The 27,991-nt window shown below is 47.0% G+C and overlaps 1 protein-coding gene across 2 annotated transcripts in view; it reads right to left on the bottom strand.

The window, feature by feature from the left end:
- The window catches only part of LOC147107295 (lysosome membrane protein 2-like), a 92,911-nt gene that overhangs the window by 14,518 nt on the left and 50,402 nt on the right, over positions 1 to 27,991 (bottom strand). For both annotated transcript variants that reach the window (XM_086006178.1, XM_086006177.1), the window contains exons 6-8: positions 18,430 to 18,549; positions 14,965 to 15,134; positions 5,626 to 5,744 (exon numbers count right to left, since the gene is read on the bottom strand). In XM_086006178.1, coding sequence (XP_085862304.1) covers positions 5,626 to 5,744; positions 14,965 to 15,134; positions 18,430 to 18,549 — 409 coding nt within the window. The remainder of the gene's footprint in view (positions 1 to 5,625; positions 5,745 to 14,964; positions 15,135 to 18,429; positions 18,550 to 27,991) is intronic.

Below are 27,991 nucleotides of genomic sequence, written 5' to 3'. Positions count from 1 at the left end.
CCATTATTAATTCCCCAGTCTCATCCTCTAAGGGACCAACGTTTACTTTAGCTACTCTCTTCCTTTTTATATACCTGTACAAGCTCTTACTATCTGTTTTTATATTTCTTGCTAGTTTACTCTCATTATCCATCTTCTCTCTCTTTATTATTTTTTTAGTCATCCTTTGCTGGTTTTTAAAAATTTCCCAATCTTCTGGCCTTCCACTAATCTTGGCAACATTGTATGCCTTTGTTTTCAATTTGACACCATCCTTTACTTCCTTAGTTAGCCACAGATGGTTCTCCCTTCTCTTAAAGCACCAGGAGGACACGAGAGGCAGGCAAGAGGCCGACTGGTCTGGCTCAATAGACACAGCTGGAGGATGGGAGCAGGAGGCTCTCTATCGCGCCTTCTACCAGCAGGAGTAATGTTGGCACATTATAGGCTTTCATGGCACATCCAATTATAACTCTTCATGTTGCCAATTTCTATGTTAAATGGTGACATAAAAATATGACCAAAAATCATAACAGCAGGGAATAAAACTTGCGGACAGGAAGGGCATGCATATGCAATATTTTTATATAATACTAGTCGATCCACTATGGAAAATCAACACATTGTAATCTTTAGGTGATAATCAGTTAGAGGACAGAGGATAAATGGACCAGGTGCAGAACTAAGTTAGTCCCCATTTTAAAGTCATACATTTGGTCTTTATTTGTATATAATTTATTTGTATAGCGCCTTTATGTAGTAAAACAGCTCAAGGTGCTTCACAGGAGCGATTATCAAACAAAACTTGATATCGAGCCACATAAGGAGAAATTAGGGCAGGTGACCAAAAGCTTGGTCAAAGAGGTCAGTTTTAAGGAGCGTCTTAAAGGAGGAAAGAGAGGTAGTGAGGCGGACAGGTTTAGGCAGGGAATTCCAGAGCTTAGGACTTAGGTAACAGAAGGCACGGCCACCGATGGTTGAGCGATTATAATCGGGGATGCTCAAGAGGTCAGAATTTGAGGAGCGCAGATATCTCGGGGGGTCGTGAGGCTGAAGGAGATTACAGAGATAGGGAGGGGCGAGGCCATGGAGGGATTTGAAAACAATAATGAGAATTTTAAAATTGAGGCATTGCTTAACCGGGAGCCAATGTAGGTCAGCGAGCACGGGGGTGATGGGTGAACGGGACTTGGTGCGAGTTAGGACACGGCCAGCAGAGTTTTAGATGACCTCAGGTTTACATAGGGTGGAATGTGGGAGGCCAGCCAGGAGTGCGTTGGTATAGTGAAGTCTAGAGGTAACAAAGGCATGGATGAGGGTTTCAGCAACAGATGAGCTGAGGCAAGAGCGGAGATGGGCAATGTTACGGAGGTGGAAATAGACGGTCTTAGTTATGGCGCAGATATGTGGTCGGAATTTCATCTCGGGGTCAGATATGACACCATGATTGCAAACAGTCTGGTTCAGCCTCAGAGAGCTGCCACAGAGAGGGATGGTGTCGGTGGCTTGGGAATGTAGTTTGTGACGGGGACCAAAGACAATGGGCTGGATTTTCATTGAGGAGCCGGGTAGGAGGCGGGACTACAACTTTCCGGGTTGTAGTCCCGCCTCCATCGGGTTCTAGCCAACCCACGCGATTTTGACTTGATTGACCTTGTTGAGCCCGCCCAGTGGGCTCAGCAGGCCAATTAAGGGCCACCAGGGAACAGGTGACATCACAGATTAATATTTCATCTGTCAAAAGGTCTTGACAGATGAAATATCAGTGTTTCACAGCTGTTTGAAGTTGTCAAACACTGACAATCTGTATTCTAAATTATTTCCTTCCTCTCAGGATGATTTAGAGATCACCCCAGAACAGAAAGCTGAATGCTGCAGATTTTGACAGCTCACAGCCATTCTGCTTTCTGTGCCGATGAGATGAGGGACTCCCGAGATCTGAAGGAAGGAAGGCTGTAAAGGTAAGTAAAGGTATGTAAAACTTCTGTAAACACTTTACACACATCAAACACACTTACCTTTGCACTCATGCACCCATCACTCACCTGAACACCGGACATCTCGACCCCTCCAAGCCCTTCATCCCGACGGTCTGCCTCCTCTAACTTGGCGTGGTTTGGAACCGTCGGGAATCTTACACTTCAACATTAAAAATAGGGATTAGGCTAAAAACTGCCTGTTAACTACCTGTTAACAGGCAATTAATTGGCACTAATCCCCTTCCCGCCTCGGGGAGGTGGGTCCCAGTGCGGGGCGGGTACCCGCCTCCTTTGAAACTGGCATGGAGGCGGGTTGGGGGTGGGATGGGTTCGGGACCCCCGATTTGGGGATTTTAACCCCCCCGCACGCCTCCAATCCCGACTCCATGGCCCAATGAAAATCCTGCACAATGGCTTCGGTCTTCCCAATATTTAGTTGGAGGAAATTTCTGCTCATCCAGTACTGGATGTCGGACAAGCAGTCTGACAATTTGGAGGCAGTGGAGGGGTCGAGAGAAGAGGTAGTGAGGTAGAGCTGGGTGTCGTCAGCATACATGTGGAAACCAACGCTGTGTTTTCGGATGATGTCGCCAAGGAGCAGCGTGTAGATGAGAAATAGGAGGAGGCCAAGGATAGATCCTTGGGGGACACCAGAGGGAACAATGTGGGAGTAGGAAGAGAAGTCATTGCAGGTGATTCTCTGGCTACAATTAGATAAGAATGGAACCAGGCGAGTGCAGTCCCACCCAGCTGGACAATGGTGGAGAGGTGTTGGAGGAGGATGGGGTGGTCAACTGTGTCAAAGGCTGCAGATAGGTTGAGAAGCATGAAGAGGGATAGTTTACCATGGTCACAGTCACAAAGGATGTCATTTGTGACTTTGATAAGAACGGTTTCGGTACTGTGAGAGTGCCTGTAAAATACTTCAAGAAGATATGGACAAGTTATTGGAATGGGCAGACAGGTAGCAGATGTATTTAAATCTGATATCAGTGTGAGGTAATGCATTTTTGTAGGGAAAACAAGGAATGGGAGCATACACTGAATGGAAAGATGTTGATGAACAGGGAGGCTCAGGTGTTCAAATACATCATTCCCAGAAGTTTTGAGTTCTGGTAAATAAAGCCACAGAAAAGGCCAACAGCAGTTTAGGTTTTAGTTTCAGGGGCATTGAGTACAAGTGTTATGATACATTTGTACAAAACACTGTTTAGGCCACAGTTCGCATGCTGTGATGAAATAACTCTGTGTTCTGGATTGTCTGTTGTTGTACTTGTTAATGTCTGGAATGTTTTACAGGTGTAACCACTAATGTTCCTCCCTAGCTCCGCCTTTATGGACCCTCCTGATTGGTGTGAGTCTTATTTATAAGAGCTGGGTTTTACTCATAAGGGCTGGGTTGTTGATGAATGATGGTTGCCCTGTGTTAACTTGATGCCATGATTCTTACTTAATAAAAGCCTTTAGTTTTAAGTTTTAACCTCATGGATTCAGGCAGTTATTTGGCACATCACATGCTGTGTGCAGTTTTGGGTATCCCATTATAGAAAGGATATTAAAGGCATAGAGAGTGTACAGTGTAGATTGTCATAGTGTCAGCTGTGGCTCAGTGGGTAGCACACTTGCATCTAAGTCATGAAGGTTGTGGGTTCATAGTCCCACTCCAGGGTACATAAATCTAGGCTGATACTCCAGTGCAGTGCTGAGGGAGTGCTGCACTGTCGGAGGTGTCGTCTTTCAGATGGGATGTTAAACCAAGGCCCTGTCTACTCTCTCAGGTGGGCGTAAAAGATCCCATGGCACTATTTCGAAGAAGTGCAAGGGAATTATCCCCGGTGTCCTGGCCTATATTTCTCCCTCAAAAATAGATTATCTGGTCATTATCACATTGCTGTTTGTGGGAGCTTGCTGTGCGCAAATTGGCTGCTGAGTTTCCCACATTACAACAGTGACTCCACTTCAAAATAGTACTTCATTGGCTGTAAAGCGCTTTGCGACGTCCGGTGGTTGTGAAAGGTGCTATATAAATGCAAGTCTTTTTTTTCTTTAGATTCACCAGGGTGATGCCAGGATGGGAAACTATAGTTACGAGGAGAGACTTGAACATAAGAACATAAGAAGTAGGAGCAGGAGTAGGCCATACGGCCCCTCGGGCCTGCTCCGCCATTCAATAGGATCATGGCTGATCCGAATCTAGACTCACGTCCACTTCCCTGCCCTTTCCCCGTAACCCCTAATTCCCTTATCTGCTAGGAAACTGCCTATTTCCATTTTAAATTTATTTAATGTTGCAGCTTCCGCAGCTCTCTGGGGTAGCAAATTCCATAGATTTACTACCCTCTGAGTGAAGAAGTGTCTCCTCATCTCAGTTTTGAAAGGGCAGCCCTTTATTCTTAGATTATGCCCCCTAGTTCTAGTCTCACCCATCAGTGGAAACATCCTCACCGCATCCACCCGATCAAGCCCCCTCACAATCTTATATGTTTCGATAAGATCACCTCTCATTCTTCTGAACTCCAATGAGTAGAGTCCCAACCTACTCAACCTTTCCTCATACGTCAACCCCCTCATCTCCGGAATCAACCGAGTGAACCTTCTCTGAACCGCCTCGAGAGCAAGTATATCTTTTCTTAAATATGGAAACCAAAACTGCACGCAGTATTTCAGGTGTGGCCTCACCAATACCCTGTATAACTGCAGCAAGACTTCCCTGTTTTTATACTCCATCCCCCTCACAATAAAAGCCAAGATTCCATTGGCCTTCCTGATCACCTGCTGCACCTGCATACTAACCTTCTGTGTTTCATGCACCAGGACCGCCAGATCCCTTTGTACTGTAGCACTTTGCAGTTTCTCTCCATTTAGATAATAACTTGCTCTTTGATTTTTTTCTGCCAATGTGCATAACCTCACACTTTCCAACATTATATTGCATCTGCCAAATCTCTGCCCACTCACTTAGCCTGTCTATGTCCTTTTGCAGGTTTTTTATGTCCTCCTCACTCACTGCTTTCCCTCCCATCTTTGTATCGTCGGCCTCCAAATCGTTAATATAGATTGTAAAGAGTTGGGGTCCCAGCACTGACCCAGATACTGGGACTATTTCCACTGGAGCAGAGGAGGCGAAGAGGTTTTTAAATTATGAAGGGTTTTGAAATAGTGAATTTGCAAAGTCTATTTCTTGTGGTTGGGCAGTCAGTGGCAAGGGGGCATCAATTTAAAATGATCACTAAGAGAGTGAGGAGGGGGGTTAGCAGAAATTTCTTCACACAGCAGGTTATTGGAACATGGAATGCTTTACCACAGGGACTGGTTGAGGCAGAGACCATGGAGGGATTGGAAAACAAGGATGAGAATTTTCAAATTGAGGTGTTGCTTAACCAGGAAAATTGGATAAATATTTCAAGCAGAGGAAGATAAGAGGCAAGCAGGTTAGTTGAGGACTGCTGCAGTAAGGAGCTGGCACAGACACAATGGGTCGAGCGGTCTCCTTCTACACCGTAAACTTCCAGGGCTTGATGATTCTAAACCTCGAGTTGCAGCACAATGATACGGCTTTTAATTCTTTCATCTGAGAGAGGAGGATTCAAGTACAATAGGTGAAATGACATGTCTTTAGAAAGGTATCTGTATACAATATATAGCACAATCAGTTCTTTCCACTTACTGGTTCTATATCAAGAAATGTTCGGTGAATTTCCATATTAGGTTTCATTCCGACAATGTCACTCACTAACTTCTGATCCCCATCGTAAAAGTGAGGTGAGGATATGAAAACAGGAGCTCCTGGGGTATCAAAATCAGAACAAGAGATTATTTTTCACAGAGAGATCAGGGCAAGAATTTGTTCCATTTTCTGTGAACTCTGAAAGGTGCATAATGTTACCGACAACAAGCAGGGGCTTCGACTGGTTACAGGCCCTTGTTAAAACAAACACAGCCCACGTGTGGCCTCTAATGAGAGAACTACACACACACGTTTCTTGGGTCTGCTCCTCTCTCTGCCCGTCGGTGCAGGCGTTGGTGTAAAACCGGTGTAACACCGGTGTAAGCAGCTGACTGAGCTGGAAATTTCAGTGCAGTCGGCAGACTAGGTGAGAGACAGCAATGGTGCCTGGCTCTCTAATAACCGTACTGCAAGTCCCAGCAAGGTTTTTAGTGTATTGACACAGAATTCTAAACACTCTAGGAAATCTGGAGCCAGAGGGCAGTGGGTCATGGCAACAACCCTGTTAAGAAGAACGCACAGATTCACTCATTCACACCTCCAAGCCCTGCTGAAGCACATTAAGGGCAGGATGACCAGATTCCTGGGTGTACGGGCCACCAGAATTATCACTCATGCCACCTGCAGGGAGGTGGCACTGGGACTGACAGCCAATCCCGCCCCCCGCAGGACTGGCACTGACCCCCAACCCTTTCCCCCCCCCAGGGTCGGCACTGACTCCCCCAACCCCCTCCCCCAGGACTGAAGAACAGAGCTGCAAGAAGCTCCTCATCCTCAGCTGGGCAGGCAAGGTAGCACACTGCACTCCGCTCCATTTACTTCCTTTCCCACATTGGCCATCAGCACAGTCCTCGCCCTCTTAAAGCAAAACTTTCTCAAATAACCCTTCACTATGCACTCTGGTCAAAGGAGGCTTCAATTGGGTACCTTGCACTATGGCTGCCCAGCTCCCCTCACAGTAATTACCTACATGCACACCTCTAAAACCCCTCCTCCATTTTATCAGCCTCACACCCTACATCTCTTACGTCTTCTCTCCGTGGCCACTTGCCACACACTCAACTGCTAGTCCCACCCGCAGTCACACTATGCTTTTGCAGGTCAAATTGGCACAGTGCCTGCCACAGGCAGACCTCCGGACGAGGCTTCCCCAACCTTGTGCCTCACCCTCTTCAAGGAGAAGATCACAGAAATCACAGAAATCACAGAAACCCCACAGTGCAGATAGAGGCCATTTCGGCCCATCGAGCCTGCACCGACACATACACCACCCGATTCCCGTAACCCCTACACCAACACATATCCCACCCTATCCCTGTAACCCCACGTATTTAATCCCCCTAACATTAAGGGTCAATTTATCATAGCCAATCAACCTAACCCGCACATCTTTGGACTGTGGGAGGAAACCGGAGCACCCGGAGGAAACCCACGCAAACACGGGGAGAATGTGCAAACTCCACACAGACAGTCACCCGAGGCCGGATTCGAACCTGGGTCCCTGGCGCTGTGAGGCAACAGTGCTAACCACTATGTCACAGAGCTTGTGGGGGGGGGGCAATCAGCTCTTGCCAGGGGAGATAGCATGGTTGGCTGCATCTCGACGGGTACCATCAGTAACCAGCCGAAACAGACAGTCACCCTCAGTTTAAAAAAAATTGTTTTTATGGGATGTAGGCGTCGCTGGCCAGGCCAGCATTTATTGCCCATCCCTAGTCGCCCTCGAGAAGGTGGTGGTGAGCCGCCTTCTTGAACCACTGCAGTCCATGTGGTGAAGGTGCTCCCACAGTGCCGTTAGGGAGGGAGTTCCAGGATTTTGACCCAGCGACGATGAAGGATCGGCGATATACTTCCAAGTCGGGATGGTGTGCGATTTGGAGGGGAACTTGGAGGTGGTGGTGTTCCCATGTGCCCGCTGCCCTTGTCCTTCTAGGTGGAAGAGGTCGCGGGTTTGGGAGGTGCTGCTGAAGAAGCCTTGGCGAGTTGCTGCAGTGCATCTGGTAGATGGTACACACTGCAGCAACGGTATGCCGGTGAAGGAGGGAGTGAATGTTTAAGGTTGTCGATGGGGTGCCAATCAAACAGGCTGCTTTGTCCTGGATGGTGTTGAGCTTTTTGAGTGTTGTTGGAGCTGCACTCATCCAGGCAAGTGGAGAGTATTCCATCACACTCCTTACTTGTGCCTTGTAGATGGTGGAAAGGCTTTGGGGAGTCAGAAGGTGAGATTCTCGCTGCAGAATACCCAGCCTCTGACCTGCTCTTGTTGCCACTGTATTTATGTGGCTGGTCCAGTTAAGTTTCTGGTCAATGGTGACCCCCAGGATGTTGATGGTGGGGGATTCGGCGATGGTAATGCCATTGAATGTCAAGGGGCAATGGTTAGACTCTCGCTTGTTGGAGATAGAAGTGCCAGGCAATGACTGTGGTGCAAATGTTACCTGCCACTTATCAGCCCAAGCCTGAACGTCGTCCAGGTCTTGTTGCATGCGGGCATGGACTGCTTCATTATCTGAGGAGTTGTGAATGGCACTGAACACTGTGCAGTCATCAGTCCCCACTTATGACCTTATGTTGGAGGGAAGGTCATTGATGAAGCAGCTGAAAATGGTTGGGCCTAGGACACTGCCCTGAGGAACTCCTGCAGCGATGTCCTGGGGCTGTGATGATTGACCTTCAACCACTACAACCATCTTCCTTTGTGCTAGGTATGACTCCAGCCAGTGGAGCGTTTTCCCCCCCGATTCCCATTGGCTTCAGTTTTCAAATGCTGCCTTGATGTCAAGGGCAGTCACTCTCACCTCACCTCTGGAATTCAGCTTCTTTGTCCATATTTGGGCCAAGGCTGTAATAAGGTCGGGAGCCGAGTGGTCTTGGCAGAACCCAAACTGGGCATTAGTGAGCAGGTTATTGGTGAGTAAGTGCCACTTGATAGCACTGTCGATGACACCTTCCATCACTTTGCTGATGATTGAGCGTAGACGGATGGGGCGGTAATTGTCCGGGTTGGATTCATCCTGCTTTTTGTGGACAGGTCATACCTGGGCAGTTTTCCACATTGTCGGATAGATGCCAGTGTTGTAGCTGTCCTGGAACAGCTTGGCTAGAGGCGCGGCTAGTTGTGCTGAAGACTTGTGTCACGTAGAGTGAATCAAATTGGCTGAAGACTGGCTTCTGTGATGGTGGGGACCTCAGGAGTAGGCTGATATGGATCATCCACTCGGCACTTCTGGCTGAAGATGGTTGCAAACGCTTCAGCCTTGTCTTTTGCACTCACATGCTGGGCTCCACCATCATTGGGGATGGGGATATTCATAGAGCCTCTTCCTCCTGTTAGTTGTTTAATGGTCTACCACCATTCACGACTGGATATGGCAGGACTGCAGAGCTTTGATCTGATCCGTTGATTGTGGGATCACTTAGCCCTGTCTATAGCATGCTGCTTCCGCTTTTTAGCATGCATGTAGTCCTGTGTTGCAGCTTCCTCAGGTTGGCAACTCATTTTTAGGTACGCTTGGTGCTGCTCCTGGCATGCTCTTCTACACTCCTTGTTGAACCAGTGTTGGTCCCCTGGCTTGGTGGTAATGGTAGAGTGAGGGATATGCCAGGCCATGAGGTTACAGATTGTGGTGGAATACAATTCTGCTGCTGCTGATGGCCACAGCACCTCATGGATGCCCAGTTTTGAGCTGCTAGATCTGTTCTGAATCTATCCCATTTAGCATGGTGGTAGTGCTACACAACACGATGGAGGGTGTCCTCAGTGTGAAGACGGGACTTCGTCTCCACAATGATTGTGCGGTGGTCACTGCTACCAATACTGTCATGGACAGATGCATCTGCGACAGGTAGATTGGTGAGGACGAGGTCAAGTAGGTTTTTCCCTCGTGTTGGTTCTCTCACCACCTGTCGCAGGCCCAGACGGGCAGTTATGCCCTTCAGGACTCGGCCAGCTCGGTCAGTAGTGGTGCTACCGAGCCACTCTTGGTGATGGACATTGAAGTCCCCAACCCAGAGTACATTCTGTGCCCTTGCTACTCTCAGTGCTTCTTCCAAGTGGTGTTTAACATGGAGGAGTACTGATTCATCAGCTGAGGGAGGGCGGTAGGTGGTAATCAGCAGGAGGTTTCCTTGCCCATGCTTGACCTGAAGCCACGAGACTTCATGGGGTCCGGAGTCAATGTAACCAACCGAAACAGACAGTCACTGTCAGTAACCAACCGAAACAGACAGTCACTGTCAGTAACCAGCCGATACAGACAGTCACCGTCAGTAACCAACCAAAACAGAGAGTCACCATCAGTAACCAACCGAAACAGACAGTCACCGTCAGTAACCAACCGAAACAGACAGTCACCGTCAGTAACCAGCCGATACAGACAGTCACTGTCAGTAACCAGTCACTTTAACATATCTCAGACTCAGTTCATTAACCGAGCATACATCCACACACTTCAGCACCAGGCTAGATGATAGAGACAAAAACATTTTGACACGGTTGACCACTCCATCCTTCTCCAACGTCTCTCCACCGTCGTCCAGCTGGGTGGGACTGCACTCGCCTGGTTCCATTCTTATCTATCTAGTCGTAACCAGAGAATCATCTGCAATGGTTTCCCTTCCCGCTCCCACATCGTTACCTCTGGTGTCCCCCAAGGATCTATCCTTGGCCCCCTCCTATTTCTCATCTACATGTTGCCCCTTGGCGACATTATTTGAAAACACAGCATCAATTTCCACATGTACGCTGATGACATCCAGCTCTACCTCACTACCACTTCTCTCGACCTTTCCATGGTTTCTAAATTGTCAGACTGCTTGTCCAACATCCAGTACTGGAAAAGCAGAAATTTTCTCCAATTAAATATTGGGAAGAACGAAGCCATTGTTTTCGGTCCCCGCCACAAACTCCGTTCCCTAGCCACTGACTCCATCCCTCTCCCTAACATCTGTCTGAGGCTGAACCAAACTGTTCGCAACCTTGGTGTCATATTTGACCCTAAAATGAGCTTCCGACCACATATCCGCACCATAACTAAGACCACCTGTTTCCACCTCCGTAACATCGCCGTCTCCGCCCCTGCCTCAGCTCATCCGCTGCTGAAACCCTCATCCATGCCTTGGTTACCTCTACACTTGACTATTCCAACGCATTCCTGGCTAGCCTCCCACATTCTACCCTAAGTAAACTTGAGGTGATCCAAGACTCGGCTGCCCGTGTCCTAACTCGCTCTAAGTCCTGTTTACCCATCACCCCCTGTGCTCGCTGACCTACATTGGCTCCCAGTTAAGCAGCGCCTCGATTTTAAAATTCTAATCCATGTTTTGAAATCCCTCCATGGCCTCGCCCCTCCCTATCTCTGTAATCTCCTTCAGCCCCACAACCTCCCTGAGATATCTGCGCTCCTCTAATTCTGCCCTCTTGAGCATCCCTGATTATAATCGCTCAACCCTTGGTGGCCGTGCCTTCATCTGCCTGGGCCCTAAGCTCTGGAACTCCCTGCCTAAACCTCTCCGCCTCGCTACCTCTCTCTCCTCCTTTAAGACACTCCTTAAAACCTACCTCTTTGACCAAACCTTTGGTCACCTGCCCTAATTTCTCCTTATGTGGCTCGGTGTCAAATTTTTTGTCTTATAATATTCCTGTGAAGCATCTTGGGACGTTTTACTATGTTAAAGGTGCTATATAAATACAAGTTGTTGTTACATAAGAACATAAGAAATAGGAGCAGGAGTAGGCCATTCGGCCCTTCGAGCCTGCTCCGCCATTCAATGAGATCATGGCTGATCTTCTGCCTCAACTCCATTCACCGGCCCTATCGCCATATCCCTTGATGCCCTTACTAGTCAGAAATCGATCGATTTCTGTTTAGAATATACCCAATGACTGAGCCTCCACAGCCCTCTGGGATAGAGAATTCCAAAGATTCACCACCCTCCGTGTGAAGAAATTTCTTCTCATCTCAGTCCTGAATGGCCTACCCTTTATCCTGAGGCTGTGGCCCCTGGTTCTAGACTCCCCAGCCAAGGGAAACATTCTCCCAGCATCCACCCTATCAAGCCCTGTAATAATTGTGTATGCTTCAATGAGATCCCCTCTCATTCTTCTGAATTCAAGAGAATACAGGCCTAGTTTACTCAATCTCTTCTCATACGACAGTCCCGCCATCCCAGGAATCAATCTCGTGAGCCTTCATTGCACTCCCTCTATGGCACGTATATCCTTCCTTAGGTAGGGAGACCAAAATTGTACATCGTACTCCAGGTGTGGTCTCACCAAGGCCCTATATAATTGGAGTAAACTTATTTACTCCTGTACTCAAATCCTCTCGTAATGAAGGCCAGCATACCATTTGACTTCCTAATGGCTTGCTGCACCTGCACATTCACTTTCAGTGACTCATGTACAAGGACACCCAGGTCCCTTTGAGCATCTGCATTCCCCAATCTTTCACCATTTAGGAAATACTCTGCTTTTCTGTTTTTTCTACCCAAGTGGATAACTTCACATTTATCCACATTATATTCCATCTGCCATGTTCTTGCCCACTCACTGAGCCTGTCGAGATCCCCTTGAAGCCTCTTCACATCCTCTTCACAACTGACACTGCCACCTAGCTTTGTATCATCAGCAAATTTGGAAATGTTACATTTAGTCCCCTCATCCAAATCATTGATATAGATTGTGAATAGCTGGGGCCCAAGCACTGATCCTTGCGGTACCTCACTAGTCACAGCCTGCCATCCTGAAAAAGACCCGTTTATCCCTACTCTTTGTTTTCTGTCTGTTAACCAATTCTCAATCCATGTTGTTCAAATATAGTTTGTAAGCTAGAAATGTGAGCGTTTATGGGCTAAATGCCTTTTTCTTATGTTCTTATGTATGGTTACACCATTACTGCTTATATTCCTCTCTCCTTATATGAAATGTAGCATGAAGAATCATATATGGAGCAGTACCTGCAGAGTATTGGCAAGCGGTCCTACTTCACAGCTCAATTCCGAACAGTGCAGATTAACCAGGATGAAGAAAATCAAACTGTACAGTTAGCAACAGACTCAGCATGTTTTTTACACAGTAATTACAGCACAGAAACAGGCCATTCGGCCCAACTGGTCCGTGCCGATGTTTCTGCCCCACACGAGCCTCCTCCCACCCTTCTTCATCTCACCCCATCAACACATCCTTCTATTCCTTTCCCACTCATGTTTTTATCTAGCTTCCCATCGCCTCAACCACTCCCTGTGGTAGCAAGTTCCACATTCCCACCACTCTCTGGGTAAAGAAGTTTCTCCTGAATTCACTATTGTATTTATTACTGACTATCTTATATAGTTTGTTTCATCTTTTTAAGATAATTCATTATGAAAAATAATATTTGAGGTGCTTTTTGTGGCTCTGTTTCCTTTTTACTAAGGTTCTTCAACTTTTGGTGTGTGGGAGATCCAAGCAGAGACAAAACTGCTCAACCATCAGAAGGTGCCCGTGACCTAAAATTCAGCATTGCACTTTGGCAGATTACTGTAGGGTGTCCAATAGCACAACATGTGATTATGCTACAAATGTGGATAAACACAATACTAGGATCCCAGGGCCTCAACATAACAGGCCCAAGAATGTTGGCACAGAGGTTTTGGGCTCGAATTTCCCTGGGCTGTGGAGGCAGGAATGGAGGCGTGTGGGGTGTTAAAATTGCAGAATCGGGGGGCACAAACCCTTCCCGCCCCCAACCCGCCTCCATGCCCGTTTCCCAGGAGGCGGGTACCCGACCTGTGCTGGGAGCCGCCTCCCCGAGGCGGGAAGGGGATTAGTGCCAATTAGCTGCCTGTTAACAGGTAGTTAACAGGCAGTTTTTTTGCCTAATTCCTATTTTTATTGCTGAAGTGTGGGCTGCCTGACGGCTCCAAACCATGCCAAGTTAGCGAGGCGGACCGTCGGGCTGAAGGGCTTGGAGGGTTCGAGATGTCCGGTGTTCAGGTGAGTGATGGGTGCATGAGTGCAGTGGTAAGTGTGTTTGGTGTGTGTAAAGTGTTTAAATAAGTTTTACTTACCTTTACTTACTAATGCAGGCTTCCTTCCTTCAGGTCTTGGGAGTCCCTCATCTCACCGGCACAGAAACCAGAATGGCCGTGAGCTGTCAAAAGTTGCAGCCTCTGCTTTCTGTTCTGGAGAGATTTCTAACTGAGTCTGTGGAGAAGGACTCAAGTTAGAAGACAGATTGTCAGTGTTTGACAGCTTCACCGAGCTGTCAAACGCTGATATTTCATCTGTCAAAAGCTCTTGACAGATGAAATGTCAATCCCTGACGTCACCTGTAACCGGGTGTCCCTTAATTGGCCTGCCGAGCCCGCTGGGCGGGCTCAACAAGGTCAATCAAGGGAAAATCGCGTGGGTTGACCACAAATTGATGGAGGCGGGACTACAACCCAAAAAGTGGGAGTCCCACCTCCATCACGTCCCCATTGACAAAAGTCTGTGATACTCCACACAATGAGTACACACTATCAGCTGGGCCATTGGCCAAGGTTAGTGCATGTGTTGCCCACTCAAACACCAACCAAATTACTAGAAATGGTCAGGATCACTGTGTGTGAAAAGAAGTCAATACACTGTAAAGGGCAACGTGCAGATGGGCAATGTAATCTACCTGGTCTCCAGATTACAAAAAGGATACAGAGGCACTGGAGAATGTGCAAAAAAGATTTACTAGAATGATACCAGAACTGAGAGGATATACCTATCAAGAACGGTTGAACAGGCTGGGGCTCTTTTCTCTAGAAAAGAGAAGACTGAGGGGTGACCTAATAGGGGTCTTTAAAATTATGAAGGGGTTTGATAGGGTAGATGTAGAGGAGATTCTTCCACGAGTGGGGGAGACCAGAACTGTGGAGTTGAGGTAGAAGATCAGCCATGATCTCACTGAATGGCGGAGCAGGCTCGAAGGGCTGAATGGCCTCCTCCAGCTCCTATTTCTTATGTTTTTATATTAACTAGGGGCCAAAAATATAAGATAGTCACTAAAAAATCCAATCAGGAATTCAGGAGAAACCTCTTTACCCAGAGAGTGGTGAGAATGTGGAGCATAAACACCGGCATAGACCAGTTGGACCGAACGGCCTGTTTCTGTGGTCTCTGTAATTCTACGTAAATGCTAAGAGAACAATAATGTGCTTGTGATACTCCTAAATGATTCAGTCTTTAGCACTTGTAAAAATTAGATTACATCGCCAGTTGTGTGTTGCCCTCTGAACCTACAGAATAAGAGTATTTAAATGCTCCACCTTGTCTGCAGATGCTGATGTTTTGAATCCCTGACAGATGACAGTTCCCTGATAGACAAAATCCTTTATTATTGGGATGGTTAATTGCAAAAACTTCTTTCGGAACAACAAATCGATATGCATTGATTCCTTGTACTTCCAGCTCCTTTTCATGCTTCAAATACAAAGACCTGTATGAAGCAGGGAAATTAAAAAGTCATTTTTTGTTTAAGGTTTTTTTAAGTTGCCTTCTCCCTCCCGCTCCGCTCCTCCCCTCTGCTCACCCCTCCCGCTCCGCTCCTCCCCTCCGCTCACCTTTCCCCAGCCTCATATATATGGAGCAATGCCTGAAGAATGCAAGATATCGTTTTACTTCCCCGCACAATTCTGAGCAGTACAGCTTAATCAGTTGAACCGTGCCGGTAGAATCACACTCAGCAAGTTTGTTCTGCATTTCTAACATAATTCAATCTTTCCTTTCTCAAGGCAGGGAGGTTGGGTAGGTAGGCAATCTTCTCTCAACCTCTGTCAATGTCACTCTGTAACCAAAAGTATCTCTCTCTCCTGTTATCTCTCAACTGCCTCTCTCCGTTCACTCCCTTCCCTCCGGGTCACAATGTATTGAAACATTAACACAGGGTTAGATGAAGAGGAGTCGGAGGAGGCTTGTGTGGAGCATAAACACTGGCATGGACCAGTTGGCCAAAGAGGTAAGTTTTAAGGAGTGTCTTAAATGAGGAGAGATAGAGAGACAGCGGTTTAGGGAGGGAATTACAGAGCTTAGGGCCTCGGTAGCTGAAGGCACGACCACCAATGGTAGAGTGATTAAAATCAGGGATGCGCAAGAATCCAGAATTGGAGGAGCGCAGATATCTTGGAGGGTCGTAGGGCTGGAGGGGGTTACAGAGATAAGGAGGGGTGAGGTCATGGAGGGATTTGAAAACAAGGATAAGAATTTTAAAATCCAGACATTGCCAGACCAGGAGCCAATGTAGGTCAGCAAACACAGGGGTGATAGGTGAACGGAACTTCCTCCGAGTTAGGACCAGGGCAGAAGAGTTTTGGATGAGTTCAAGCTTTATGGAGGATTGAAGTTGAAATATACTGCTGCAGGAGTAACCTCAGGGCAGTGTCCTCGGCCCAAACATTTATAGCTGCTTCATCAATGACCTTCCCTCCATCATAAGGTCAGAAGTGGGGAAGTTCGCTGATGATTGCACAGTGTTCAGTCTGATTCACAATTCTTCAGATAATGAAGCAGTCCTTGCCCACATGCAGCAAGACCTCAACAACATTCAGGCTTAGGCTGATAAATGGCAAGTAACATTCGTGCCACATAATTGCCAGGCACTGAGCCTCTCCAACAAGAGAAAGTCTAACCACCTCCCCTTGACATTCATTGATATTCAATTACCATTGTCAAATCCCCCACCATCAACATCCTGGGGGTCACCATTGACCAGAAACCTAACTGGACCAGCCACATAAATACTGTGGCAACAAGAGGTGGTCAGAAGCTGGGTATTCTGCAGCGAGTAACTCCTGACTCCCCAAAGCCTTTCCACCATCTACAAGGCACAAGTAAGGAGTGTGATGGAATACTCTCCACTTGCCTAGATGAGTGCAGCTCCAACAATACTCAAAATGCTCAACATCATCCAACCTGCTTGATTGGCACCCCATCCACCACCTTAAACATTCACTCCCTCCACCACCGGCGTACCGTGGCTACAGTGTGTACCATCTACAAGATGCACTGCAGCAACTCGCCAAGGCTTCTTCGGCAGCACCTCCCAAACCCGCGACCTCTTCCACCTAGAAGAACGAGGGCAGCAGGCGCATGGGAACACCACCACCTCCAAGTTCCCCTCCAAGTCACCATCCTGACTTGGAAATATATCGGCCGATCCTTCATCGTCGCTGGGTCAAAATCCTGGAACTCCCTCCCTAACAGCACTGTGGGAGCACCTTCACCACACGGACTGCAGCGGTTCAAGAAGACGGCTCACCACCACCTTCTCAAGGGCAACTAGGGATGGGCAATAAATGCTGGCCTTGCCAGCGACACCCACATCCCAGGAATGAATAAATTTTGAAAAAAATTTTAAGTAAAAAAAAATTTCGGACCTGGCCTTTGCCAAACCTGGTGGCATCAGGCGGGAGGCTGCAGGAATTATCAGTAGGAAAGGTTGCTGGCAAGGTCGGTAAAGAAAGCGGGGCATCCCAGGCAATCGCAGGAAACCAGAGGCAGGGGGGTGCCCAAGACTCCTGCTCCTTCTGGCCCCCGAGGACATCTTTAAAAAGTCAAATAAATTGCCCTCTTCTGGGCCTCCTGATCCTGCGCGCGGGGTCTCCCTGGTGAGGCTGGGACCAGGCACCACTCGCTGCTGATCCTGCCCACGGGGTCTCCCTGGTGAGGCAGGGACCAGGCACCACTCGCTGCTGATCCTGCCCACGGGGTCTCCCTGGTGAGGCTGGGACCAGGCACCACTCGCTGCTGATCCTGCCCACGGGGTCTCCCTGGTGAGGCTGGGACCAGGCACCACTCGCTGCTGATCCTGCCCACGGGGTCTCCCTGGTGAGGCAGGGACCAGGCACCACTCGCTGCTGATCCTGCCCGAGCCTGGTCTCCCTGTTACCATAGTGACAACGGTTGTGTGCTGCAGGAGGCAGGAGCGGGGGGAAGTGGGGAGCGGGGAGGGGGAAGGGGGGCAGGACCAGCGACAGGCTGTATTATCGCCAGGAACAGCAATCGGAGGCGGGGTTGTACAGGGCCATCTGCCCGGGTAAAAACCGAGCAACTGCTGCCAGAGACAAGGCAGCCAGTGCCAGGATCTGGCCAAAGAGAACGGGCTGAGTCAGCAAGTAATGGACGAGAAAATTTAATGCACTGCGCATGTGCAACTTGCCCGCTGCCATGGTAACACACTGGCTTACATCATATTAGCAGCTCAGAAACAGGCCATTCGGTCCAACTGGTCCATGCTGGTATTTATGGTCCACAGGAGCCTCCTCCCACCCTACTTCATCTCACCCCATCAACATATCCTTCTATTCCTTTCTCCTCATGTTTATCTAGCTTCCCCTTAAATGCATCTATACTATTCACCTCAACCACTCCCTGTGGTAGTGAGTTCCACTCTCTGGGTAAAGAAGTTTCTCCTGAATTCCCTATTGGATTTATTAGTACTATCTTATATTGATGGCCCCTAGTTTTGGTCTCCCCACAAGCGGAAACATCTTCTCTACGTCAACCCTATCGAACCCCTTCATAATCTTAAAGACCTCTATTTGGTCGCCCCTCAGCCTTCTCTTTTCTAGAGAAAAGAGCCCCAGCCTGTTCCATCTTTCCTGATAGTTAGAACCTCTCAATTCTGGTATCATCCTTGTAAATCATTTTTGCACTTTCTCCAGTGCCTCTATATACTTTAGGCAATATGGAGACCAGGACTGTTCACAGCACTCACCTTACATTTGTGCAATTACCTGCAAATATCAGATGCAAAAATGTATAGGATCTCGTTCTTTTGTATCAATGGGTGGAAGCTAGCTCCATCTGTTCCATTTATCATGTTGCAAGAATTTGATGTCCACCAGCTTAGAGATCTGTCCAACAGAAAATATTGAACATGGTGTCAATCATTCAATTCTTTGTCTTGACCAATTCTGAGCACATCAAGGTGAGGGACACTTTCCTATGGATTGAAAGAATGTTCCATTGCAGCAAATGTTAATATGACGCACACTCAGGTTAGGTATAACTTAGGATAGCAAAATACTGCAGATGCTGGAAATCTGAAATAACAACAAAAAACACTGGAAAAACTCAGCAGGCCCGGCAACATCCGTGGAGAGAGAAACAGAGTCAACGTTTCAGGTCGAAGACCCTTCTTCAGAACTCTGAGTTTGTTTTGTAGTTTCATCAAATAGTTGTCCGTATCCTAACTCGCACCAAGTCCCGTTCACCCATCACCCCTGTGCTCGCTGACCTACATTGGCTCTCGGTTCAGCAACGCCTCGATTTCAAAATTCTCATCCTTGTTTTCAAATCCCTCCGTGGCCTCGCCCCTCCCTATCTCTGTAATCTCCTTCAGCCCCCTGAGATATCTGCACTCCTCTAATTCTGCCCTCTTGAGCATCCCTGATTATAATCGCTCAACCATTGGTGGCCGTGCCTTCTGTTGCCTGGGCCCAAAGCTCTGGAATTCCCTGCCTAAACCTCTCCGCCTCGCTACCTCTCTTTCCTCCTTTAAGACGCTCCTTAAAACCTACCTCTTTGACCAAGCTTTTGGTCACCTGCCCTAATTTCTCCTTATGTGGCTCGGTGTCAAATTTTGGTCTTAAAATGCTCCTGTGAAGTGCCTTGGGATGTTTTACTATGTTAAAAGGTGCTATATAAATACAAGTTGTTGTTGTATGTTGACCATTGTTTATATAATGGTTTCCTTGGCTTTCACTGATAAAGCTATTCACGCCTTCTTAAAGCTTCTCTCCATGTGCTATCTGTGGGTATTAGCTGAGCAAGCTGTGATTGGGCTCTGCTGAAATATAACTTCGGATATCTCACTGGCTAGCCCTCTCTATTCACTGGCTTTGAAGGAAGAAGGGCCAGGCAGAGGAAGCATGCAGGTCAGGTTAGCCTAGGTATCCAAGATGATTGCAACCTAATGCCCTTTACACAACCTTGCCCTGCAAAAGGCCATCACCATAGAATAGATGAAGAAGAGACCTTGCCACTACCTGGCAGAAGAGGACTTCAGTCGACAGCCAGCTTGTGATGGTCTGTGAACATGTAGCATGCAGATAGCTTGCGTTGGTTGCATGCTTTGTCTTTATTCTTTCCACATTTCATGGGCCACAGGGTAACCTCATCGACATTTAACCAATACACAATGCTGCATCAAGACATTGACATGCAAGTACATTTGGAAAGTTGGTGAACAGTTGACAGAGTGTTGTGCACTTTCTCCCAGTGATACTCCACCAAGCTTACAGTAAAGTGCAGTTATTGCACTGTACGGCAGTAGTCTAAGATTAAGCAAATGTCTTCCTCATCTGCTCCCGTGATCTGGTCACAGGTAAGACATCATTCACTCTTCTTCTACCTCCATCCAGACTCCTCTCATGCTACTGTGCAGAGAGATGTCCAAATAGAACCTCCTTTTCCTTCAGCACTTGCAGCGTCAGACCTTGCAAAGCTGCATCTCCAGCGTGCTGGTTATTGCCCTGGCCTTGCTGCAGCCATTTGCTACCCTTCAGTAGCAGTACAGCTTCATGGCAACCAGTATTCCTCTAATAGTTGCTGGCACCAGATAATGCGTACCTCTGCTTCATGTGCTCTGCTCCTGGAGTGATGCAATGCATTATAGCGAGAGATCAACTCATTGCACACCACGCGCACACAGTACCCAAAGAGCAGCAATCCGCTGCCTGCATTCTCGGCCCCGGCATTGTTTAACGCTATACACATTACATCACCACATAATAAACATCATTCACCTCGCCAACCTTCCCAGAACGAGCAGAGTGCTTTTAACGTAAATCATTAAAAAGTAGAAAGGAAAGGTCAGAACTTTAATTCTGCGCATATGGCAGTATATCATTTTTCTTCCATAAAAGGTGTGATTAAATTCTGTCTATAAGGTAAACAGTGCCATTAATATTTGAGGCATTTTGGAAGGATGAATGAGGAGAGACAATATAAACTAAATGATACAATTTTAAAGGGAGTGCAGGAACAGAGAGACCTCGGGGTGTACGTACACAAGTCTTTGAAGGTGGAAGGACAAGTTGAGGAGGCTGCCAAACAATCAAACGGGATCCTTGGCTTTATTAATAGAGGCATAGAGTACAAAAGCAAGGAAGTTAGGCCTCAGCTGGAGTATTGTGTTCAATTCTAGGCACCACACTTTAGGAAGGATGTCAAGGCCTTGGAGAGGGTGGAGAGATTTATTAGAATGATTCCAGGGATGAGGGACTTCAGTTACATGGATAGACTGGGTTTGTTCTCCTTAGAGCAGTGAAGGTTAAGGGGAGATTTGATAGAGGTGTTCAAAATCATGAAGGGTTTTGATGGAGTAAATAAGGAGAAACCGTTTCCACTGGCAGGAAGGTTGGTAACCAGAGGACACAGAATCTTGTATTGCTTTTAGCTATGTCAGCAGGAGAGCTATCATAGAAAATAGGAGATAGGAGCAGGAGTAGGCCATTCGGCCCCTCGAGCCTGCTCCGCCATTCAATGCGATCATGGCTGATCATCCAAATTCAGTACCCGGTCCCTGCTTTCTCCCCATATCCCTTGATCCCTTTAGCTTTAAGAAATATATCCAACTCCTTCTTGAATATATTTAATGAACTGGCCTCCACCGCCTTCTGTGGTAGAGAGTTCCACAGAATCACCACTCTCTGGGTGAACAAATTCTTCCTCATTTCTGTCCTAAATGGCTTACCCTTTACCCTTAGACTGTGTCCCCTGGTTCTGGACTCCCCGACCATCGGGAACATCCTTCCTGCATCTAGTCTGTCTAGTCTTGTCAGAATTTTATAAGTTTCAATGAGATCACCTCTCATTCTTCTAAACTCTAGCGACTACAAGCCCAATCAACCCAATCTCTCCTCATACGTCATTCCTGCCATCCCAGGTATCAGCCTGGTGAATCTTCGCTGAACTCCTTCCATGGCAAGAACATCCTTCCTCAGATAAGGTGACCAAAACTGCACACAATACTCAAGATGTGGTCTCACCAAGGCCCTGTACAACTGCAGCAAGACATCCTTGTTCCTGTACTCAAACCCTCTCGCTACGAAGGCCAACATACCATTTGCCTTCTTAACCGCCTGCTGCACCTGCATGCTTACCTTCAACGACTGGTGCACAAGGACACCCAGGTCTCGTTGCACTTCCCCTTCTCCCAATCTATTGCCATTTAGGCAATAATCTGCCTTCCTGTTTTTGCCACCAAAGTGGACAACCTCACATTTATCCACGTTATATTGCATCTGCCATGTTTCTGCCCAATCACCCAACATGTCCAAATCATCCTGGAGTTTCTCGACATCCTCCTCACAGCACACTCGCCCACCCAGCTTTGTGTCATCTGCAAATTTGGAGATATTACATCTCGTTCCCTTGTCTAGATCATTAATATATATTGTGAATAGCTGGGGTTCAAGGACCGATCCCTGTGGTACCCCACTAGTCACTGCCTGCCACTCGGAAAAGGACCCGTTTATTCCAACTCTTTGCTTTCTGTCTGCCAACCAGTTCTCTATCCAAGTCAATACCTTGCCCCCAATCCCATGTGCCTTAACTTTACACGCTAATCTCTTATGCGGGACCTTATCGAAGGCCTTCTGAAAGTCCAGATACACCACATCCACTGGTTCTCCCTTATCTATTTTACCAGTTACATCCTCAAAAAATTCCAGTAGATTAGTCAAGCACGATTTACCTTTTGTGAATCCATGTTGACTTTGTCCGATCCTGTCACTGTTTTCCAAGTGCTCTGCTATTACATCTTTTATAATGGACTCTAGCATTTTCCCCACTACCGATGTCAGGCTTACCGGTCTGTAATTCCCCGTTTTCTCTCTACCACCTTTTTTGAATAGTGGAGTAACATTAGCTACCCTCCAATCCATGGGTACTGTTCCAGATTCCATCGAATATTGGAAGATGATCAGCAATGCATCTACTATTTCTAGGGCCACTTCCTTAAGTACTCTAGGATGTAGATTATCAGGCCCTGGGGATTTATCGGCCTTCAATCCCATCAATTTCCCGAACACCATTTCCCTACAAATACTGATTTCTTTCAGTTCCTCCCTTTCATCAGACCCTATGTTCCCCGGCATCTCCGGGAGGTTATTTGTGTCCTCCTTTGTGAAGACAGAACCAAAATATGTATTTAGTTGGTCTGCCATTTCTTTGTTCCCCATTATAAATTCCCCTGATTCTGACTGCAAGGGACCTACGCTTGACTTCACCAATCTTTTTCTCTTTACATATCTATAAAAGCTTTTACAGTCAGTTTTTATGTTCCCTGCAAGCTTACTCTCATATTCTATTTTCCCCTTCTTAATTAAACCCTTTGTCCTCCTTTGTTGAATCCTAAATTGCTCCCAATCCTCAGGATTATTGCTTTTTCTGGCCAATTTATATGTCCTCCCCTTGGATCTTATGCTATCCCTAATTTCCCTTGTTAGCCACGGTTGAGTCACCTTTTTTGTTTTATTTTTGTGCCAAACTGGGATGAACATTTTCTGTAGTTCATCCATGCGGTCTTTGAGTGTTTGCCATTGCCTATCCACCGTCAACCCTTTGAGTGACATTCCCCAATCAATCCTACCCAAATCGCGCCTCAGACCATCGTAATTTCTTTTATTTAAATTTAGGACCCTAGTCTCTGAGTCAACTACTTCATTCTCCATCTTAATGAAAAATTCGATCATATTATGGTCGCTCCAACCCAAGAGGCCTCGTACAACAAGATTGCTAATTAATCCATTCTCGTTACATAATACCCAGTCTAAGATGGCCTGATCTCTGGTTGGTTCCTCAACATATTGGTCCAGGAAACCATCCCGTAAACACTCCAGGAATTCCTCCGCCACAGTATTGTTACTAATTTGGTTAGCCCAGTCTATATGTAGATTAAAGTCACCCATGATGACTGCTGTGCCCTTATTGCACGCTTCTTTAATATCCCTTTTAATGCCATCCCCAACCTCCGCCTTACTGTTTGGAGGTCTATATACCACTCCCACTAATGTTTTCTGCCCCTTGGTATTTCTCAATTCTACCCATACAGGTTCCACATCATCAGAGCTAATATCCTTCCTTACAATTGTGTTAATCCCTTCTTTAACCAGTAATGCTACCCCACCTCCCTTTCCTTTTTGCCTATCTTTCCTGAATATCGAATACCCCTGGATGTTGAGTTCCCAGCCTTGGCCATCCTTGAGCCACGTTTCCGTAATCCCAACCAAATCATATTCGTTTACCTCTATTCGCGCAGCCAATTCATCCACCTTATTACGAATGCTCCTCGCATTAAGACACAATGCCTTAAGGCTTATTTTTTTAAACACTCTTAGACCTATTAGAATTATTATTTACTGAGGCCATGTTTGATTTAAACCGTTGATTTCTCTGACTGCCACTTTTGTTTTTCTCCTTCCTTTCTTTTGCTTTTATCCTCGTTTCCCTTTCCTCTGTCCCCCTGCTCAGGTTCCCAACCCCCTGCCATCTTAGTTTAAACCCTCCCCCAGAGCACTAGCAAACACACCCCCTAGGACATCGGTTCCAGCCCTGCCCAGGTGCAAACCATCCGGTTTGAACTGGTCCCACCTCCCCCAGAACCGGTTCCAATGTCCCAGGAACTTGAATCCCTCCCCCTGGCACCATTCCTCTAGCCACGTATTCATCTGAAATAGCCTTCTATTTCTACTCTGACTAGCACGTGGCACTGGTATCTATCCAAGGTGTGTCAGCAGGAGAGCTAGCTACCCAAGGTGTGTCAGCAGGAGAGCTAACTACCCAAGGTGTGTCAGCAGGAGAGCTAAAAAAAATCACGGGATTGGGGGTAATATTCTGGCATGGATAGAGGATTGGCTATCTAACAGAAGGCAGAGAGTTGGGATAAATGGTTCATATTCAGACTGGCAATCAGTAACCAGTGGTGTTCCGCAGGGGTCAGTGCTGGGTCCCCAACTCTTTACAATCTATATTAACGATTTGGAGGAGGGGACCGAGTGTAACACGTCAAAGTTTGCAGATGATACTAAGATGGGAGGGAAAGTAGTGAGTGAGGAGGACATAAAAAACCTGCAAAGGGACATAGACAGGCTAAGTAAGTGGGCAGAGATTTGGCAGATGGAATACAATACTGGAAAGTGTGAGGTTATGCACTTGGGCAGGAAAAATCGTAGAGCATGTTATTATCTTAATGGCAAGAAACTTGAAAGTACTGAAGTACAAAGGGATCTGGGGGTCCTGGTGCACGAAACTCAAAAGGTTAGTATGCAGGTGCAGCAAGTGATTAAGAAGGCCAATGGAATATTGGCTTTCATTGCTAGGGGGATAGAATATAAAAATAGGGAGGTATTGCTTCAGTTGTACAAGGTATTGGTGAGACCGCACCTGGAATACTGCATACAGTTTTGGTGTCCATACTTAAGAAAGGACATACTTGCTCTCGAGTCAGTACAAAGAAGGTTCACTCGATTAATCCCGGGGATGAGGGGATGGACATATGAGGAGAGGTTGAGTAGATTGGGACTCTACTCATTGGAGTTCAGAAGAATGAGAGGCGATCTTATTGAAACATATAAGATTATGAAGGGGTTGGATCGGGTGGATGCAGGGAGGATGTTCCAGATGATGGGTGAAACTAGAACTAGGGGGCATAGTCTTAGAATAAGGGGCTGCTCTTTCAAAACTGAGATGAGGAGGAATTACTTCACTCAGAGGGTGGTAGGTCCATGGAATATGCTGCCCCAAAAAGCTGTCAAAGCTACATCATTACATAAATTTAAAACAGAAATAGACAGTTTCCTAGTAGAAAAGGGAATTAAGGGTTACGGGGAGCGGGCAGGAATTTGGACATGAGTCCAGGTTCGGATAGGTCATGGCCCTGTGGGTAGCGGAGCGGGCCCAGGGGCCGTGTAGCCTGACCCTGCTCCTGTTTTCGTGTGTCTAATGCTGTTAGATTCAGGAGATAGTCCTGTCATAGTGGATTGGCGGTTAGGATCAGATCAGCCATGATCTTATTGAATGGCGGAGCAGGCTCGAGGGGCCAATTGGCCTACTCCTGCTCCTATTTCTTATGTTCTTATGTTCTAACTACCCAAGGTGTGGCAGCAGGAGAGCTATCTACCCAAGGTATGTCAGCAGGAGAGCCATCTACCCAAGGTGTGGCAGCAGGAGAGCCATCTACCCAAGGTGTGTCAGCAGGAGAGCCATCTACCCAAGGTATGTCAGCAGGAGAGCCATCTACCCAAGGTGTGTCAGCAGGAGAGCCATCTACCCAAGGTGTGTCAGCAGGAGAGCCATCTACCCAAGGTGTGTCAGCAGGAGAGCCATCTACCCAAGGTGTGTCAGCAGGAGAGCCATCTACCCAAGGTGTGTCAGCAGGAGAGCCATCTACCCAAGGTGTGTCAGCAGGAGAGCCATCTACCCAAGGTGTGTCAGCAGGAGAGCTATCTACCCAAGGTATGTCAGCAGGAGAGCTATCTACCCAAGGTGTGTCAGCAGGAGAGCTATCTACCCAAGGTATGTCGGCTGTGCTTCAGTGGGCAGCACTCTCACCTCCCAACTTCAGTCGGTTTTGGGCTCAAGTCTCACTCCAGGGACTTAATTTTAGGAAATTCACGAAGATGCCAGAGGGGAGATGAGGAGAATGTTTTAACGCAGCGAGTTGTTGTGATCTGGAATGTGCTGCCTGAAAAGGTCGGTGGAGGCAGATTCAATAGTAACTTTCAAAAGGGAATTCCAGGGTGCTGGGGAAAGAGCGGGGGAGTGGGATTAATTGGATAGCTCTTTCAAAAAGCTGGCACAGGCACGATGGGCCGAACGGCCTCCTCCTGTGTTGTATAATTCTATCGAAACCCTCCTTTAGAGCAGGTTTTCTGGGGTGTGTCTGGCTGCTAGCTGCTGGAGGCTGCAGCAATGACGGGCGGGCGGGCCTCTGCTGATGGTCCTGTTCGACCACTCACACAGGCCTGCAAAGTGATTTTGCCTGCACAGATCATGCCCTAACATTGGAGCTCGTCCCCTGTAGGCTCGACATGTTGAAAAGATGATCTGAAACTCGATGCAGCCACACGTAAGGAAGTCCTGCTATTGTTGCTGAATCCGTCCACGTACTATAAACGGAGAGAGATATATGCGGATTGGAATGTAGCAAACATAACCCCGTTATTCAAGAAAGGAGGGAGAGAGAAAACAAGGAACTATAGACCAGTAAGCCTAATATCCGTAGTAGGGAAAATGCTAGAATCTATTATTATGGACGTGGTAATAGAACACCTAGAAAATCATAATATGATTGGGCTGAGTCAACATGGATTTATGAAAGGGAAATTTTGTTTGACAAATCTAAGAGAGTTTTTTTGAGGTTGTAACTAGCAGAATAGATAGATAAGGGGGAACCAGTGGATGTGGTGTATTTGGATTTTTAGAAGTCACACAAGAAGTTGTTGCACAAGATAAGGGCTCATGGGATTGGGGGTAATATACTAGCGTGGATTGAGGATTGGTTAACGGACAGAAAACAGGGAGTAGGAAGAAACGGGTTATTTTCGGGTTGGCAGGCTGTAACCAGTGGGGTACCGCAAGGATCAGTGCTTGGGCCTCAGCTATTCACAATCAACATCAATGGCTCAGATAAGGGGACCGATTGCAATGTATCCAAGTTTGCTGATGATACAACGATAGATGGGAAAGTAAGCTTTGAGGAGGATGCAAGAAGCCTACAAAAGGATTATAGACAGGTTAAGTGAGTGGGCAAGAACGTGACAGATGGAATATAATGTGGAGAAATGTGAAGTTATCCACTTTGGTAGGAAAAATAGAAAAGCAGAATATTTTTTAAATGGTGAGAGACTGGGAAATGTTGGTATTGAGAAGGACCTGGGTGTCCTTGTACACGAAACACAGAAAATTAACATGCAGGTTTAGCAAGCAATTAGGAAGGCAAATGGAATGTTAGCCTTTATTCCAAAGGGATTGGAAGAGTTTTACTGAAATTATATAGGGCTTTGGTGAGACCACACCTGGAGGACTGTGTACAGTTTTGGTCTCCTTACCTAAGGAAGGATATGTAGTGTATGTACCTTTAAGGGGAGAACTACTTTTTACAGCTCCTGTATACTGTAGTACCGGCAGTGACCACACCTGTATATAAACCCTGAGTAGGGATCTGTACGTTTAGTTTTAGAGTAACCCTCATCCAGTAAATACCTGTTGATTGTTCCTGCAGTCTCGTGTCCAGTTATTGAAGGACACACTACATCAAAAATACACGGATCTAACATTGGCGACGAGGCA

This window comes from Somniosus microcephalus, chromosome 14 (assembly GCF_052327205.1).
Source record: "Somniosus microcephalus isolate GS21.2 chromosome 14, FLI_Smic_1.0, whole genome shotgun sequence".
Classification (NCBI taxonomy): Eukaryota; Metazoa; Chordata; class Chondrichthyes; order Squaliformes; family Somniosidae; genus Somniosus; species Somniosus microcephalus.
The sequence above is the reverse complement of the archived record's forward strand: the minus strand, read 5'-3'. Positions and strand labels throughout refer to the sequence as shown.